The sequence below is a fragment of the Molothrus aeneus genome, chromosome Z (genome assembly GCF_037042795.1).
Source record: "Molothrus aeneus isolate 106 chromosome Z, BPBGC_Maene_1.0, whole genome shotgun sequence".
NCBI classification, from domain to species: Eukaryota; Metazoa; Chordata; class Aves; order Passeriformes; family Icteridae; genus Molothrus; species Molothrus aeneus.
The window spans coordinates 22,819,823-22,838,239 of record NC_089680.1 but is presented as its reverse complement, the minus strand read 5'-3'; the positions used below and the strand labels follow the sequence as shown (position 1 = coordinate 22,838,239).

General features: G+C 34.5%; 1 protein-coding gene across 1 annotated transcript in view; it reads left to right on the top strand.

Annotated features, from left to right (window-relative positions):
• CNTLN (centlein) overlaps nucleotides 1-18,417 on the top strand; it is a 176,997-nt gene that overhangs the window by 55,000 nt on the left and 103,580 nt on the right. The window contains 1 exon segment of the mRNA XM_066569755.1: nucleotides 3,615-3,774. Coding sequence (XP_066425852.1) covers nucleotides 3,615-3,774 — 160 coding nt within the window.

Here is an 18,417-nt window from a genome sequence, read left to right as displayed (position 1 = left end):
TGTGTGGCCTTGTGCTTAATTTTGCTTACAGCTCTTCAAACCCAGTAGTTCTACCAGTTCAAGTGGTGGACAGTTTTGAGCAGTTTTACTGTCTGCATATCTAGCCTATACCTCATCAGTCTGTCTATCAAATTTTATGGGACACTATGTCAATAGTGTTACTGCAACCAAAAAGAAGAACATCCAGTGCTCACCCCTTATGCAATAAGAATTCCTTCAGAGAAGGGCATTGCCTCAAAGAAGGCTGCCAGGCCAGCTGGTTAGAGCATGGTGCTAATAACATCAAGGTTGTGGGTTCAGTTCCTGTAAAAGCCATTTACTTAAAGAGTTATACCTGATGGTCATTGTGATTCCTGTCCAACTCAGAATATTGTATGAATCTGTAAATATTATTTCCTCTTATGACTCCTAGTGATCATCTTCTCCACTACATGGTCCATCACCTTCCCAGGGACTAAGACGCAATTGACTGCTCTAGTTTCCCAGAACCTTCTTTTTGAACATAGGCCTTCCTAAAGAACCTGTATACATGCATGCAGTGCTTCAGTCATGTGAGTTGTCCCACCTTGTCTCTGTGATCCCAGTGAGTCCAGCAGGTGCAGACAGATCTCTAATTCCTCCTGTTGTCCTCCATGAAGATGTGCTGTGTCCATTTGAACAGCAGCTTCAGGTAGGCACCCAGTTGAGCTAATTTCCCAGTGTATGGAAAATCACACTGTAAAACACCAGTTTCTACAAAGGAGACAAAGGAGTCTTGGGTTTTTGGAAGACATGGCCTCCTTTATCCTAAATTCCTGACTGCATGTTGCCCCCCTCCTCCTTTTCCCACTGGCTGAGGTTCTAGGAGGATAAAGCCTTCCTGAATCACCTACAACATTCCCCCTGTAAGCTGTATCCCCCTCACCCCCATCATGCATTGCATGGCTGTGAAAACTAGCTTTAAGCCCACCCTGGCTGGAGAAGTTAATATTCGTAAGTCTAGTAAGCCTGCACATTTTGCCCTGAAGTTCAGCATGGACTTGGTTCTGCAACAAACTTGAGTGGCTTGATATTCATGAAGACCCCCACACCCATTTCTCCAGAGCTTCACTGGTTCTTTCAGAATGAGTTGTTTGTGAAGATATTATCACCCATTTCTCCTCTCACCATGAAGACTCTTATGAACCTCCCTCATACTCTCAGCAGCCCATTATTTATGTGCTTGAAGTGAACATCGTCCCTGAACATTCTGCTGCTCATCACAAGGTCTTTTCTGTCTGTATCTACCTGTCTCCTTTTGCTTGCCAGTCCAGGCCACAGCTCCCTCACTTGCCGTTTCATCAACATCTTTGATCCCTTCTTTTCCTAATTTAAAACTCCCCTCGTTGATTGGGCCCATTTGCTATCAAAGTGCTTATTTATGCATAACTGTTTGTTTGCACATTGGTACTGAATAGTGCCTGGTAAAGGTTAGCGTAATTTCAATATTGGTCTGAAAAAGTGAAATAAAAGAAGGCTCCCCCATTGATTTGCAATGTAAAAATAGTGCCTCATTCACTAAAGACAAAAGCAAGTTAAAGTACAAGTAGGAATAAATAAAGTTTGATTTCTAGAATGTATTGTAATGGAATTGTGACTAAATTTTCTTACACTTAAAAAGCCTTGAATTTAACATAAACAAATGTGTTAATGTGTTCTGACTGTGCTGTGGTTCTTGTGTGGTGGGCTGCAAGATTTAGTTTCCCCCTCCCACCGCCTTCCCTTAAGGATATAACTGGAAGTCTGATAAAGTCAACAAAAAAGATTCCCATTGACCTGAATACACTTTGTGGGCAGACCATTAGAGAACACATAATACTGCATTCTCAGGTGACAGATGCAGATAACTGCATTGATGTTTGCATACAAATTAAAGAGTAGCAATATAGCAGACTGGTCTTGAGGGTTCAACATTATCCCATGTTTTTCCCTTCCACAACAAAATGAAGATTTGATTGGAGAACCTGTGCAAAATTAATATAATCTGTGTTTCAACTGCAGTGAAAAGATGTGTTATTTTCAATTATATACATGCAGTCAGGGAAATTAAAGAAGAGCTTGTTTGGAAGCCTGTTGTAGAGCTGTCAGAAAGCCCTGGTATATCACTTGTCTGTAGTTCTGCTGCTATTCTTCTGAACAGAATTGAATTAGTACATATGCAATACATACTGCAGTTGCACTTTCATACATCAGGAGTCTTTAGTGTATCTCTACCTTTGTTAATTTTGGGGAACTACTTTACAATTCATGCAGAACAGCAGGACTTAGTGTTAAGTCCAAGTAAGCATGGTTAGTATGTCCTTAAGTGTTATACTTTGTTGCTCTCATAACAGGCTTTGTGAAATGGTGCTTTTTAACAATAAAACTATCTGACTGTTATATTGCACATGCAGTTTAAATTCATATGTAATTATTCAGATGTATCTGTATTGAATAATCATTCAGTCACAAATTCTAATTAGTGGCACAGGTTTTAGGAAAAACTTCTGTGAATTTCCCTTAAAATGGTTTATTTGTGATTCTGTTTTCCCTGGAAGAAGACAATGAAGTTGGTATTGCTGCTTACCTTTTATACATGAATCTTTACCTAGATATCTCCAGAAGCATTAGAAAAATGCAATGATAGCTCCTGTTAATGATAATTCCAGTCACAGAAATATTACATATGTGTTGGAGGTCAAAAAAACAATTCTCTGAGGAAGTAAGGAAGAAAATTAGTTGGAGTGCTAAATATATATTTTGGTATCTCTGTGTAATACTAGTTTGAAATGTGCTTGTGAATTAAAAGGGAACTAAGTCGAAAATACATAAGCAGAGATTAATAGAGTCATCAGTACTTTCAATGTATGTTGTAGAAAATATTCAAAGTCTTAATCATTGTTTATAGTAAGTGTTACTGTGCTTTTATCTTAATTTAGAAAGTCCATCGGCAGTACAGTGAAATTATTAAAGAATCTGATTATACTAGATCTATCCTATGGTTGCATTACAACACCATTCCTCTTATTGTTTTTATAAGGCTTTTATTATGTTATATGATATGCACCAAAGGTTTTGCTTACTTTGTTTATGGTGCAGTATTCTGTACCTGCAGACAAAAAGTAATTTATCAGCAAACATATTCATGTTTCTAGGGAGTAGATGCATGTCAAAAAAAAAAGGTTGCTTCACACATACTCTGCAAGTTCAGGTAAAAGTTTTACCTTTTCTGATTGTTCTAGGTAAAAAAACCCAACAACTTATTTACAGTTGATGTGTTCTGTGTATTTTACATTTTGAGACTTACTGCTAAAGAGTTAACTGAATATTGATTAGAATGAGATGAAGTAGTGAAAATTTATTTATTTTAGAGCAGTTAAAGCATTACAGGGAAATAGAAAGGCATCCCATTTTGAAAGGCAACTGTTTTTTAGATATTTCTCAAAAGTGTATGGTAAATATTTTATATGTAACTTAGAGTGTTTGTAAGGCAATTGACAGAAAAATAAATGAAGATATGAAGCTCATTATCTACAATAAAATTATTTGCATACAATTTTTTTGACAGAGGTCATTGTTCTTTTTCTTAATTTCTCTTTATTGCTTGTTTTGCACAGAAAGGAGCTAGAGGAGCTACAGAATCTTTACAGAGAAAACATTGAAGATAGAACACAGCAGGCTGAGCTGATAAAGCAGCTAGAGGCTCTCAGTGCTGATATACAAAAAGTACTGCAAGACCATGAATATGCTCACACAGCTAAAACAACATATCAAAAAGTATGTTATTCTGCTTTATGCTCATAGGGTTCATTTTAATATCCATCTGTACAATATCAATGCACAGAGTAATCAAAGCTCTTTGTAGTGTTGCATTTTTTAGATCTCTGTTATTCTCTATTATTGCCAAAATATAATTGAGTATCTGAGTTTATTGGTCTGACTGCATACCAGCATATATGGCCCCTTGCATACATAGATGGATCAGCCTTAAAAAATTAAGATTTAGTTTCATCTGAAGAAAAGTAGGATTGAATTGCCAAGAGTATAAATTTCTTTATCCGATTTGGTGTTAATTATGTTTTTATCTTCCTCTTCTGTAGGACAGGAGCTTTCTATTACTAAATTCTCCAGATTGATTTTCATAGTTCAGGGGAAGATGTTCTTTTCAATAAGCAAAGTATTTGTGTGAATCACAAAGAATATTAGTGGTTTAAGATACAAAAAACTGCTCTATAAAAATTACCTGGAAAAATTAACTATAATATCTTTTGAAATGGTTAACTAGTTCACGAAGTTGGAACAATACTCACATTTGCAGAATGGTTTTATGTTTTTGGTGAATGTCAGGGAAAACATTCAGTCTAATGATCTGCCAAACACTCACTACTCAGAACTTCTTTCAGGTTTATGAACTTATATATATGTTTCAGTCTCTAAGAAATACAAAAAATATGTTTGCTTCTTTCTTAGAAAGATTAAGAAGGAAGAAGGCAAGGAAGAATTTCTATAAACAACTTTCACATGCCTTCTACTATCTTGGAACTGCCTTCTGAAGTTGTGTATTGCCAAAAAACTTTTCTTCCCTTTCTCATCTTACTTAGAGTGTTCAGATTGTAATAAAATTGTGAAATTACACGTGAGTCAAACCAGTTAAACCCAGAATCAGTACTGGGTTTCCAAAGATGTGTTTATTTAGTGTTTACAGCTTGTCGTGTCCAACACATTCTTGTCTGCTTGACACTGTACCATGTGATGTTGTTTGCCGAGGTAATTTGAAATAGTGTGGAATGCCAGCATAAAGAGCTGTTGCATATAAAAAAGGGTGGAAAAAATCCCAAACACCCTAGAAAACTCTACAGTTTATTTGACTGCAGTGATAATACAGTGATGATACAATGATGATATTAAATAATTTCTGCATTGCAGTAGTAGCTCAGTCAATCTACAAGTAGAACTTCTGTCAAAGTTGTTCAGAACATGTACAAGGCAGGAGGAATTTCTCTGTCTGGAGCAAGATAGAGTAAATTCTAGAATAAAAAAAAAAAAAAGAGAACTGAGGGTTCAGGAGTTGCTAGTTTTTTTTATTTTCCATTCTCTAGTCAATGCTTCTGAAGGTGTTAAATGAATCCTTTGAGTCACTCAAAGAAAAAAAAAAAAAAAAAAGGGAAGACAGTATGACATGTCTTCTCTGGTGGCTATAAAACCATATTCTTCCAGACAAGTCCTACAACAACACAATATGAAAGAAAATAAACCTGGATTTTCATGAGACTGTTTTAAAGCATGAAAAAACTTTTTATAAAGGTTGCTTTACCTTGCACAGTGGAGATTTTGCCAGTATTTCTTCAGTATGGGAAAGAGTTTGACCTGTCCTGTGAAAAATACTTGCTTAAGTAATATGTAAAATTGATGGTTATATTAATATAGCTATAGGGTCAAGCCACTTGTAATCTGGGCTTGGTTCAATATTTAGGATTTCTTCAGAAAGATGATTCACAGTTCTTAGTCAGTGTAGACTTTAAATTTCTGCCTATCTTACCTTATAACAAGATTAGTGTGGTTTAGAAGATAAACCCTAATTTTTGATAACTGCCAAATAGTCCTAGTTTACAAAAGACTCTAAATTTTGCTGGTTTGGAGATGTTGAATTCAATATTTTTTAACATGGAGGAGTGAACTCTCTTAAACTAGCAAAATCCAACTCATATCTGCTAAAAAATTACTATTGTGGAACTGCTAAGTCATCTTTTTGTAAAATATCAAACCTGAAAAAAATACGGAAAAAAGAGAAAAAACAGTGGAAAAAGGAGTAAGTGAAGTTCCTGAGTCACAGTGGAATAGAATTAATGTTTGTGGCAAGTTGAGTTAAGAGAACTTCGGAAGGCGAAAGGAATTAATTTATTGTGACAGTCCTATTCTGTATTTCTGATCAGAACTGTATAAAACAGCCAATTGTAATTGCATCAAGTAACGTGGATTTTATCACAAGATATGTCTACCGAAGTCACAGCAGGCTTTTGAAAAACTCAGCATCTATAGAAATAATATAAATGTCTATTTTTTGCTTCAATGAGAGAGGCACGAACTATTGCAGACAAATCTGTGTTCTGTTTGTCTTCCCTGCATTAATAATATGCAGTCTGCAACAGCTAGATAAGGATGTGTCAGCTATTCCATAAATACAGTCACAAAGGAATATTTTCCTACTTCTTCAAATGGCATTGAGCCTATCAGCGTGTACATCCTATGATATATTGTCCCTTACAGCAAGATCAATGACCTCTCTGTTAGTGGTCAGATAGGCACTATGTGCTGGAGCTCAGGCTGTTTGGTTGGCTCACATATTCAAAGTTCAATGGTTAACAGGGTACCATTGAGAAAAACAGGTTTTTGTGTTGATGTTGATGTGTAGTATGAACCAGGAGACTGAAAAAAGAAAAAATATTTATGATAAATCTGAGGTCATTCATTTGCTTTGAATGATGTATAAATGTATTGAGGACCACAGATTTTCAAGTCTAGCTGTAGTGAGCAGCATGTTGAGGTCTGTAACCTGTTTTATCAAGTTGGGTTTACTTTACATACCTTTTTTCTCTAAGTACAAATTTTAAGGATGCTGTGTTCTACAATAACTCCTTTACATTAGAGCTTTTATGGAAATAAATTGATGTCTGTTTCATATTGCAGCTGTAGTTCATATTCTCAAGGATAGAGAATATTTTTCTAAAATGTGTAGCATCTGCTTTAGTGGTCCCAAATGCTCTGGGGACTTCATTCCTGTGCTGGATTTAATGAGACTCAATAGATTTGTCCTCATCAACAATTTCAAGGTGGAGAGATTTCAATCAATACTAGGGATGATAAGACAAGAAGAGATTCTGAAGTCCTTGGCCAGTTTATCACAGTTTTCTGAAATTTACAATTTAAGGCCTTTGTTTTTATAATGCTTTACTTTCACTTGATCTGATGTGGCCTTTAGGATCCATGTTAATCATACTGATCAAAAGTCGTTCAGTGGAAGGCCTTTTTAGTGGAGTGGAAATAGCATTGTCATTCAACAGGAAATGATAATTTATGTCCTGGACCTCAGCTCTCAGATAGATAATACTATCAATAGTGGTAGTGTGCATGTCTGTGGATGAAGAAAAGCATTCTGCAGTAGTCTAATGAGACTATTTAGATATAGTAATTAGAAATAAGAATTTCCAGTTATGAGGCATCACAGAAAACTGCATCAAGGTCATCAGCAAGTAGACAAAAGTAGGAACATGACAGATACATTTTCAGATGTTGTTCTGTACCTGCATTTGCCTTTGCTAGTCTTTCTCATGGTGTCTTGTGCAAGTAGTTTGCTTTCCTTCAAGCCCACGAAATTGTCATCAGAACATCAAGTTATTGTATTGATCATAATATGATTGTTTGACATTTCCAGTATTTTTTGTAACTGCAGCAACCTTTAAGCATAGTTAAAAATAAATGTGTTTATGTAAGCAGTTATGTGTTTATGTTTATTCTGAAAATAAATGCTAAACCCCTATAAATACCTGTAAATGCTAATAGTAGTGCAGGTTCCTATTCAAATTAGAATGAAAAGCCTAAGTCCTTTCATACATTATAAGGCAGGAGAGAAACAACATGTCCAGTCAAATATGCTAAAGCCCACATAAGTAATAAGTGTATTTTCATTTTAATATCTACTATGGGAAGGTTTTGAGGAAATCAGATCTTTAACAGGTCCCCACACTTGAGTTCAAGCTCAGATAGTGTTCTCTGTAGTTGGAAAGTGTGTTAATTAAGGTAGTCTTTGTTTCTTGCATGCCAAACATCAGTACACTTGGTCACATTCTAGCAAATAGATTTTGGCATCAGATGTGCCTATAGGTTGAAGTTGGAGAGTCTCTTACGGTGATATTAAATTGTGCACTCACAGGCAATAGTTTTCATGCTTGAAGGACCCTGTACTGGTATTAGACCACAACAGTTCCGGTGTGTAATTGTGTAGACTGATACCTGCAGTATATTCAAGTATTTGTGAGGGGAAAAGTGAATATAGATAAAATGAAAGTAATATCATGAATATGCTATATATAGTCTGTCTGGACTGTCCCTTCACCTTCACCCTAGAATTTTTTCAGCTGATTTCTCCCCTTCTTCTTTTCAAATTCTCATAAAAAGCATGGGTTGTAACTTGGATTTCTGCAATGGTGCTGTAATAATTTCTATTATAGTTTTACTTTGTCTTAATTTAGACTAACTTTTAAAAATTTATGTCATTACTATATGTTCAATATTACTGTATGTTTGGATTCAGAAACAGCTGGATGTAGCAATTAGTACTATGATTTAGTTGACACAATGGCTTTGGTCAAAGGTTGTACTTGAATGATCTTCAAGGTCATTTCAGGCTTAGTGATTCTATGATTCTATTTACTTAGGTCTCTGTAATATACTTTTTTAGAGTGTGAGCATTTTGATAAAACATTTAATGTAGGATAGTACTTGTTTTATACACAGTACCTATAATGTGGTTACTGTTACATTTTTTAGATGGATCTACCTTAGCGTTAGTTCCTCAGCTGGGACATTGAAGAAAGTCTCCCAACTGACCCTACTCTCATACTTCAGTTGATACCAAAGAAAAGTAATGACAGTATGAACTAAATACCTTTTAGATCATGAAATTGAAAAATGTACCTTGGCTGTTAGCTGGCATTTAGTGCATAGGAGCAATCTAAACCTACTTTAAAATACATCCTGCACACTTGTTAAGTGTTGGTAATTTGTTTTAGCTGTTTCACTCTGCAGAGGTGCTTTTTTTTTTCCAGTTGTGCTACGATTCTGGTTAACATACCATCCAATAATAGCATAAGTTGATTATTTAGTTGTACTAGGTTCCTTTTTAAAATTTCTGAGCTTTCCTTGGTCTGACCTAAGATAATTCTGCCATCACACATATTCAATATATGTCAGTATTTCCTTTTCCCACCATTATCAGGCTGTGTTTTCCATTGCATGTGAATAGCCATTACAGTTCCTTCTTTTGCTTCTGGAAGTCCTGGCTTTGGTTAGGCATTTTTTGCTTTCTTTAGGGTATTTTGTTTTCTGTTTGAAGTATCTCTTCATTGATGTACCAAAAAAGTTTTTTCTGATGAAATCAGGTAAATCAATACAGGAAATTTGTTAGGATAGCTGAGAAATATGGAATACTTTACTTTCTGTATAATTCAGCTAAATTACTTACCCTTTCTGACTGATGAATAATGCTCTCGTGTTATATAGACTAAATTTATTACAGATTTCGATACCTTTAATCTTCTCTCATTTGTTTTTAAGTATCTTCCCCTGTAACAATCTAAGCTGCCTGTCAGAGAAAGGACAGCTAAAATGTGTCAAGAAGAAATTCTCTTAAGTACAGTCAGTCAACAATTTTTGCATTTGTGTGTTGCTTGCTGGTGCTTTTTTTTTTTCCCATTGTCAAATGTCATAAGATGTTGTAAGGAATTATTTAAAATATATTCCTATTTCTTTTTATCTTATGAACAAAATTTATTTTTGTAAGTTTTCTTGGGGATTTAAAAGTTTACTGGGTAGATCTCATGTCCTGTTTGCATTCAAGTGAAATAAAACCATTCACATACATATAGTCAAGATTCCATTATTTTCTTCTGTGAAGTTTGCTAGTTCTGAGATAAATCATATACAGTATTTTTGTTTTTCTTTTGGATATTCTATGCAATATTTTGTCTCTCTGTAAAACAGATGTCTGTTTTATATCCTCTTTCTAGACACCTGACTTTATTAATGGTTAATATGTCTCATCGTGCTGTGCAATTCTGAATATTTTGGAACGTGCTTACTGCAATATGATTAAATATGGTGCTTCTTCTAAAACTGGGTCAGAAATGAGAATTAAACCCCAAATAATTCAATGTAAATATTAAGCATTTATTTGATCTACAAAACAGAAAAAGAAAAGATGAGGAGCCAAATGGAAACTTGGAAGCTGTTTTGGTTGTCTGTGTTGTTTTCTGACAGCTAATTTTCATTTTTAAATTTTCTGATGTTAAATTCCTTAAAAAAAAAATCTGAATATTATCAACTACTATTGAATAGTACATTGGTGTTGTTTAAAAAAGTGTATGAACTATAGCTGTAAAAGATGAATAGTGTGAATATGTTTTTTATGCATAGATTTAGCTAGTTTTATACTTGAATATATTTTTTATTACTACTGTTTTCAAAGCAGGAAAGGTTGGAAAAGTTTGTGCAAGGCAAAAGACATGCTATTTTTCTTGTCCTGACAAATGCTGACTACCAAAAAACCCCATTAGCTACATCAGGGGATGTGGCTGCCAACTAGGAAAAAGCATCATATTTTTGATGTTCTCCATTCATCTTACTAGGATGCTACCTTTCAGATACTATAATTATAACCACTTAAGTACTGCTAGTCATAAAACCAGCAAATTGTCATACCAGTATGATCTAGCTAATGAGCTTATATAGTTATAGCTGGAAGTAACTGTGTCTTGATGTTCCATTCATTTGGAAGGACATTATATGGTTTTGATAAATGAACTGTTTATTTTCCTGTGAGATACTTATTTCCATAAGAAATTGGCTAATCTTGAACTTGCACTTCTAGAGAGAGCATTTCTAAATATAAATATATAAATATAACTATAAATATAAATATAAAATCCACTAGGCACAGAAATTTTGATGCATATGTTTACTGACTTGGACACATTTGAATTATCAATCTGTCTGGACTTTGAATTAGTTTTGCCTGAGGGACATGATCTCTGATCTGCCTTGGAAAAAGGCAAGAAGTAATCTACTTTGTCCTGTGTGGATTTTGAGAACCTATGGGAGTAGAAAATGAGAGGAAGAACAAAAGGCTGATTGATTATTGTTTCCAAATTTCTCATAAAATGTTAGGTGGTTTCCCAAGCTAGAAGTTGTGATTGTTTTTCAAAGGCTTTAACTTGTAAGTGATATAAACAAATGAAAGGGAGGAAGAATTGTATCATTTAAAAAAACATGACAGCACAAAGAGTAAAATGAAAGTCATGCTTATGTGCTGCAGTAACAAATATCCCAAATTTTTTTAACATGCAGTGTTGCTCTGGTTGAAAGGCTGGAATATGCCTCTTGGTAATTTATCATAAGGCTCATTTTTGACTGGATTTTGATTACAGCCAAATTTGCCATCACCACCAGTATAAATTTCAGAAAGGTAATGATTATTGTGTTGATTACCCATCTGGGGTTTCTGGAGGGGAGAAAAATAGTGATTACCTTCTCTTGGCCTGTTATATAACCAGAATTCCAGTAATTTTTAAAATCCTGAAGTCAAGCATGATTAAAAGGAATCTTCTAACTCATCTAACTGTTTCTTGACTACAACATCAGAATACAATGGTTTTGGAATAGAAGCTTGGTTAACAAGACACCAAAGCAGCGTGGACACCTATTAGTTTTCCTATTACAATTTTTTAAGCAATACTTCCTAAGAAGAGAAGTTGGTTTAAGTACAATTTTATTTCGGCTATGAAATACTGATTTCTTGAGCATGTTAAGATTAATGCCTTGCTTGAAAGTTTAGCCTATGAGACATGCTGTCTGTTGACACAGCGAGGTATCTTCTTCAGATACTGAGTAGCTATGAGTATAGGACGTCAGTGTTGTGTGTGTTCAGGAGATTCTTTCCTGGGCTTGAACTTTTCTTGTTGTTCGGATTACATTGAATTAGGCAAAAATTAGTTTTTTAGCGTTGGCTTTGTTAGCAAGAATATCTGTTTTCTTCCATTAAAGGTAAAAATACCTTTTTAAAATGCTGTATTCTTAATTGTTGAGAACAAATGTTTGCTTCATTTTATTTGGCTATTCTGGTAATGTGTGTAATGAAAAATTTCAGTCTACTTTACAGAAAATTTATATTTACCTCTTATTATGTATGCATTTAATTGTTCACTTAGTATACCATAACTATTACCCATAGTAAATAATAAATATATAAATATATTTACTGAATTGAAGCAGTGATTTCTGCCCTGACTCCTACTTTGTGTGTGTCCAGACACCAAAGACAATGTCACCAAAGAGGTGTCACTTGATCAAAAACCAGTAATTAACAGGCATTTAAAAGTTTCCATTTGTAACTGTAGCATTTGACAGGTATGTGTGTTATACCTAATACAGTATCATAATTTCTCATTATGAAGTTTTTAAAAGTAGTCAGAATAGAAAATACCGGTAAAAGAATGGAAGTACATAGATTGCACATATATGTAACTTAAGATTATTAGACAAAAAACCCCCAGATTTTTAGACTAAAATACAAAGTTAGATCTGTATGAGAAATACATAAAGGAAATATTTCAAAACTGCACCCATTTTTGCCATGCAAAAATCCATCAAGGTGTATTTTCAGAGTATGACTTACTGGTTTTTAGTATCAGTTTTTCAGTGGTTTCAGTTTATTAGACTTATGTAGTAGAGTCTTTAAAATACTGATTTTGACTGAAATATAAATGGTAAAAGAATTTAATTTGACTGGGTATCTATAGTTTATTTTGGCAGTTCTAGATTTAGTCCGATATACCCACTATTGCAGTGTGAATATTTGAAGTCCATGTTTGAGCTTAATTTTCTGTCTTAGTAATTATGCAGCATTAAAAAAAGGGGATATCACATATTCCTAAAAAAATGCTTTTTGCATTACAATCATTTTGGTTTTACTGTTAGAAAACTTAAAGTTTAATTTATATATAATAAAAATTTCTCATTCTTGCACTCTTTGTGGGTCAAAACTTGGCAGAATTGTCTTCCAGTTTCTAGAAATACTCAATTCATTAAAAAAGTAATTTAAAATCATCAGAAAGAAGTCAAAATGTAGTTTTTAAAGCAACTAACAAATACTGTAGTAAAAAGATATTTGTAATGGACAAGATGAAATAAAATCAGAATGGATATAATTGCTATGTAACACTGAAGCACATTGAGGAAAGCAAAAGATTTATCACTGCTTGAAGGCTCTGGCTTCGGCGGAAGTAATATGGAGCTGAAATTGATCAATTTACTAGACACAATGCACTGAGTAAATAATTAGGGTTTAATGATGGAAAATACCAATAATATTTTTCGAATGGTTGTATTCCCCTAACCGCTAACTGTCTGTTATTTTCAGATTATTACCCTTATAATAAGGACAGGTATAAATTATAGCTTGCGAAGTTGTACTTTTTCCATGCTCAAATTTGTGATAGAAAAGTAACAGTATTTTTTAGTGTTTGAAGTACATAGGTAAGTACAATTTTAACTTTACATTTGCAACTCATGTAATTTTCAGTATTAATGATGTAACTTTAATTTTGGACATGTATACCATTTTTTCTTATACGAATGTGTTGTGAAACTGTATTTACAATGTTTTGTATACACGTCCTGTAAACAAGATGCAAAGAAAAAAATAAAGGCATTTCTTAGAGTATAATTATTTTTCTAAATGTCTGTAAAGTCTTTGATCTGCACATGTGCTGAGATAATATACTTACAAAGGACTGTCTTGTAAGTGGTTCTTTGCCTCAGAAAAGCTATGTGGCATTATAACTTGTCTAATGCAATCTGTGAAGTCATTGTTGCTGTTGGGATCACAGTATATTACCACTTGATCATCATAAAATGCAATTTTATTTATATCTGGGTTTGTTTTACTATGACAATTTGGAACTTCACCTGCAATGTTGTATGTGTGCCAGGATGCAGGTGTATGTTGTCTATAAAACAAGGAACAGTGATTTTGTGCAGCTTTTGAAATTACTTTTTAAGAAAGGAAAGAAATGCAGTTTACTATAGGAAGTAGTGTAAGTTTTGAGAAGTAGCCTACATGCTATTCTAAAGTGTTAAAGAGGCAGGAGAAAAAAGCTGTTTTGAAGAATAGTTTCATTTTCATTTAGTTTGATATTCCATTTATCTATTTTCAATGTACAGAAATCAAAAGGACCAAGATACTGAAAATGTGGGGTTTATAATGTAAAGAGCAACTCAACTTTAACTACTCTATAGTGGCACTATTCATGCTGCTATAATAAAACTTAAGAACGTTTAGTGATTTTTTTTCCCTACAATTATTCAAAATTACATTACCCTTACTGAAAACTGAATGGCTTTTAGTGGATTAATTAAACTGTAGCTGGTTTGCCATCTGGGTGCTGCTTGTTTAGCTGCTTTCTCATAGAAAGATTATTCACTGAATAAAGGATATTTTTTTGTTAGAAGACAGCTGCCAGACAATTTTTAAAATAGAAATTATATATAGACTATTAATAGTTATCAGATTAAATTTTGGGTTATGAAGAGGAAACTACTTGGACATTTCTTTCCAATTTTCAATTTCTTTTCATTTGTCCTCACACACACCCATACCCCCTCATTCCATGCTGCAAAATGCACAGGCTCTTAAAATATAAAATCTGTTTTTAAATGTATGAGAAAATAATTATATTTTACAGCAAGATCACCCATGACATTATGTTGGAGTCCAGGGTATAGGCTAGATGCAGAAAAGAAAAAAAAGGGAAGGGGGGAATTAACTAAATCTGATTTTTATGGCTCAAGTGGTTTCATTAAATTAGAGTGCTGTGTGCTACTGTTCATTAATGAACTTGTGCCATATGCTTTAACTGTTCTGGTCAATAGCTGATAAAGAAAGGCTTGTGTTTAAAAAAAATGGATAAAAATATCTTTGTGATGTGCTTTTATCAAAGGACTTACTTTGAATTCAGTAACTACTACTGAGGCAATATGGCTCGCAATTTGCGACCCAAAGGTAGTCATACATTATTGGAATACAGCCTACTGCGCTTCACATTACACAGATGTGAAGGCCTGATTATAGCTGCTTCATAATTAACAGTGATCCGATTTGTTTTGTGGCATAAATGGTGCATGTGTAGAACATTAGCCATGGCACTCTCATTCAAATTCAACTCAAGGGCTCAGCGGCAGGCGGGTCACGAGCTTCAGGGAGTAGAAGCACAAGCTCCTCCATATGTTCTTGCTGCATCTTACTATGGCTATGAGTGCAAGATAAGTTCCCCAAAGAACCTAATCGTGTTCTGTAATTACAGCGCTGCTTTCTGCTGGCTAGAAATGAGGGAGAAGCTAAAACACTCCCTCATCAGATAATTTGTAAATTACTTTACATGGCGGATGCCGAACTCAGTTGGTTTTCAACTGCTGAAATTATAAATAATTGTAACAGATGTGGCAATATGGCTGGCCTCCAATAAATGAGGCCCTTGATAATTTGGCCGACCCTTTGACAGGCCAATTTAATAAAATGTGAACAAAATCTTCTTGCTAATAATTTATCATCCCTTTTCCCAATAGAATAAATTTAATTACCCTAGCAGTTAACAAGGTCACACCCAGATGCCAAACTCGGCTACAGTTTTGATAATGCAATCAGGAATTGAGAGGTGATGACAGCGTTGTTGTTTTTTTCATTACCTGGCTTCACATAAACACAGGTGGCGTAGCTTTCTTGTCAGTTTTTAATAATTACAGGCTATTATGGAATGCATAGTTAGCAGATTGAAAACCACACTTTAGTGAATTTGTTTGAGTATGATTGAGGTTCTAATGTACAGAGATGATAATGCATAACAAGCAAAGTCCCTAGTTTACACCATTAGTGCACAGGTTTGATTTTTACTTGTGATAATAGTGTAATAGTTCAGCAGACAAAAAAGTTGCTTTTTTTTGGAGCAGCCTCACTGTTACATAAAGCTTTATGTATTTTTTCTTTGCAGTGCTGAGACTCAGTAAAAACTCAGGAAAATGTTCTTTTTTAAACTTACCTGGTGACTTCCAGTATGGAGATATATCTATATCTGTCTATTTATCTGTCTGTCTATCTATCTATATCTTAAGAAAGTTTCAAATCTTTGAATAAAGACTGTCTTAATTTTGGTATATTTGGCCTAGTTAAATTGCCTGGTAACTTGTTCATAAGCTCTTTAAAAACTAAAATGTTACAGATAATGCTGTAAGAGCTCTTAAGAAAAAAGAAGAAAAAAACCATAATACTTACTAGAAACTTCTAAACCACAGTTATAAAGCTTTGTTCCAAAAGTATAAAGACATTTTAATCAATGTTTACTTGGACTTCTGTAGTGTTGCAGTCTGTTTTAAATGTTTATTAATTACAACGTATTAGAGCAAATAGGACTGATGTTTTCAATTTTTGCTTGCTGTGCTATGATCAGTTTTATGGAAAAAGATCCAGTTTTATTGTGTACTTGCTACTAAAAAGTTGCCAGTTCAACAAATGCATGAGGAAATGTGTGGCTAGTTTGACAAAAAGGCTTGATGAAATCCAGCCTTTTCTTTAAACTTTCAGTGATGATTCTCCTAAGTGTTTTTTTCCAGACTACAAAGTAGTGTTCTTATCTTGTAATTGCATCTTTTTCCCAGTAATTTGGAGCATAAATTGTATACCGGGAGGTGTAATCTTCCTGATGAATAAAATAAATCATTCATACTGGGTTTGGGAAATTTTTCTGATGTAGTGGCCACATTGTTTTTAAAAAGGAATTGCATCCTTTTTTCACCTCTCTGTTCTTCTATATTAGATGATCGGAGTGTTCTTTTTCCTTTTATATAAATCATGTGTATTTTGGAGGATGGCAAATATAAGTCTTATGAGGGTGGAAACCCTTTTTCTGACTTGTAGGACATTTTGACAGCTCAGGGGGAGGACACATGAGATCAAGGTCCAGGCTGGGTAAGTTGTTCTTCAAGACCTGTTGCCCATCTTAGATGTATTTACAGTGAATAGACATGAGGCTGTGACAATGGGATGCCCAAGATGCAGAAATGAGTTTGCAAAGGATGCTGTAGTGAGCACTGCCTGTGACTTAGCTTCACAGCTGTCTAACTCAGTAGCAGAGTAATAGGAAACTCCTTCATTCTTCAACAGAATGATCCTTCTGATCACTTCATTCATTATGGCTTTGCTTGGCAGATGACACTAGATTCCAGGGGTTTTGACTGAAGAAAACTTTTAGGTATGCGCTGTAGTCTAGTTGGGTGCCATAGGTCAAAATTACTGTTTTCCTAACTCATGTTCTGGTAATCTTGTACACCTATTTTCTGGTCTGAGCTGTATGTCTAAACTCTGCTCTGTTGCTGAGACTTTAGCTTTTATTAAGCTGTAGTGTGCCTTCTGACCAGTTTGAAGCAGAGTTGAGCTTGCATCTAAGTCACAGAAGGACTGTCCAGGCTCTTTTTGTCCTCTCCTAGCCCACAGTGTTGGTACAGTGCAATTGGTTTTAGCATAGCTTAGTGCTGAGAAAGCTGAGCACAAGCAGGTACCAGGATGTTACACATTAGGCTGTGTAATTAGTCCTGAAGCTCTTAGATATCCATTCCTTTGATACCTGCTCTCTTTTGCCAGTGTAGAAAAGTCATGCAGAAATATAGAAATATAGTGGAGCATAGCTGTACTTTTTCCATGTTGTTTGTACTACTTTTAATAGGTAACAACAATGGTATTGGATTCCCTTCTGTAAGTACAGTGGATGGTTTCCCATATACTACAGGTTTCTTGCCAAATGGTGCTTGTGCTTCAGCTTGATTAATGCATCCAGAAAACCATCACTGGAGTCTCACTGTGAAAAGACATGTAAGAGTACTGAGATATCTACTTGATAGAAATAAATATTTTTTGGCTCATATTTGTCGTTTAAAACATAAATACAAGTTCTGACATTTATTTGGACTATATATTTTGCCTCTAGGGGAAGTTTCAGTATCAGAGTAGACACATAATCTTTCGTAAAATAGCACGTGGTGTAAACTGATTTTGCTGTGTGAAAGAGGACGCCATTGCTCTATTAAGCTGATCCTTGTAATACAGTAGGACTCGAATCTAAGATACTTAAACCTAAGAGAAAGCTTTTTATATATATAGGATTCAGAATAGGCTTATAAGTGAACTACATGGACTTCTCTGTTGAGTTACTCTGTGAGTCACTTTTTCAGTTTGTAATATGAAAAATGATAATTTTAAGGCAGAAACTGTTGAAGAACCTAGCGCTGCCTCTCAGACTGCAATTTTCTGGATTGCAGATTTCTGATTTTTACTATGAAACTGGACTCCATCCTTCATAACAACCTTGGATGTTGACTGATTTATGTAGCCTTGAAAGCACTATTCTGCTTTTTTCTTCGGATAGTGTTAGGATTTTAAAGTTGTTGTTCCATTATAGCCCAAATTATTTGCCTTTTTGGACTTAGTATTTGTAATACTTCCTTAGTTCTTAGATTACCAATAAGAGTTTAGATGTAAAAAGTGAAAATCCAAGAAAAGGTCATATCTCTTTTTGAGAATCTGATGGAGTTGCATTTCAT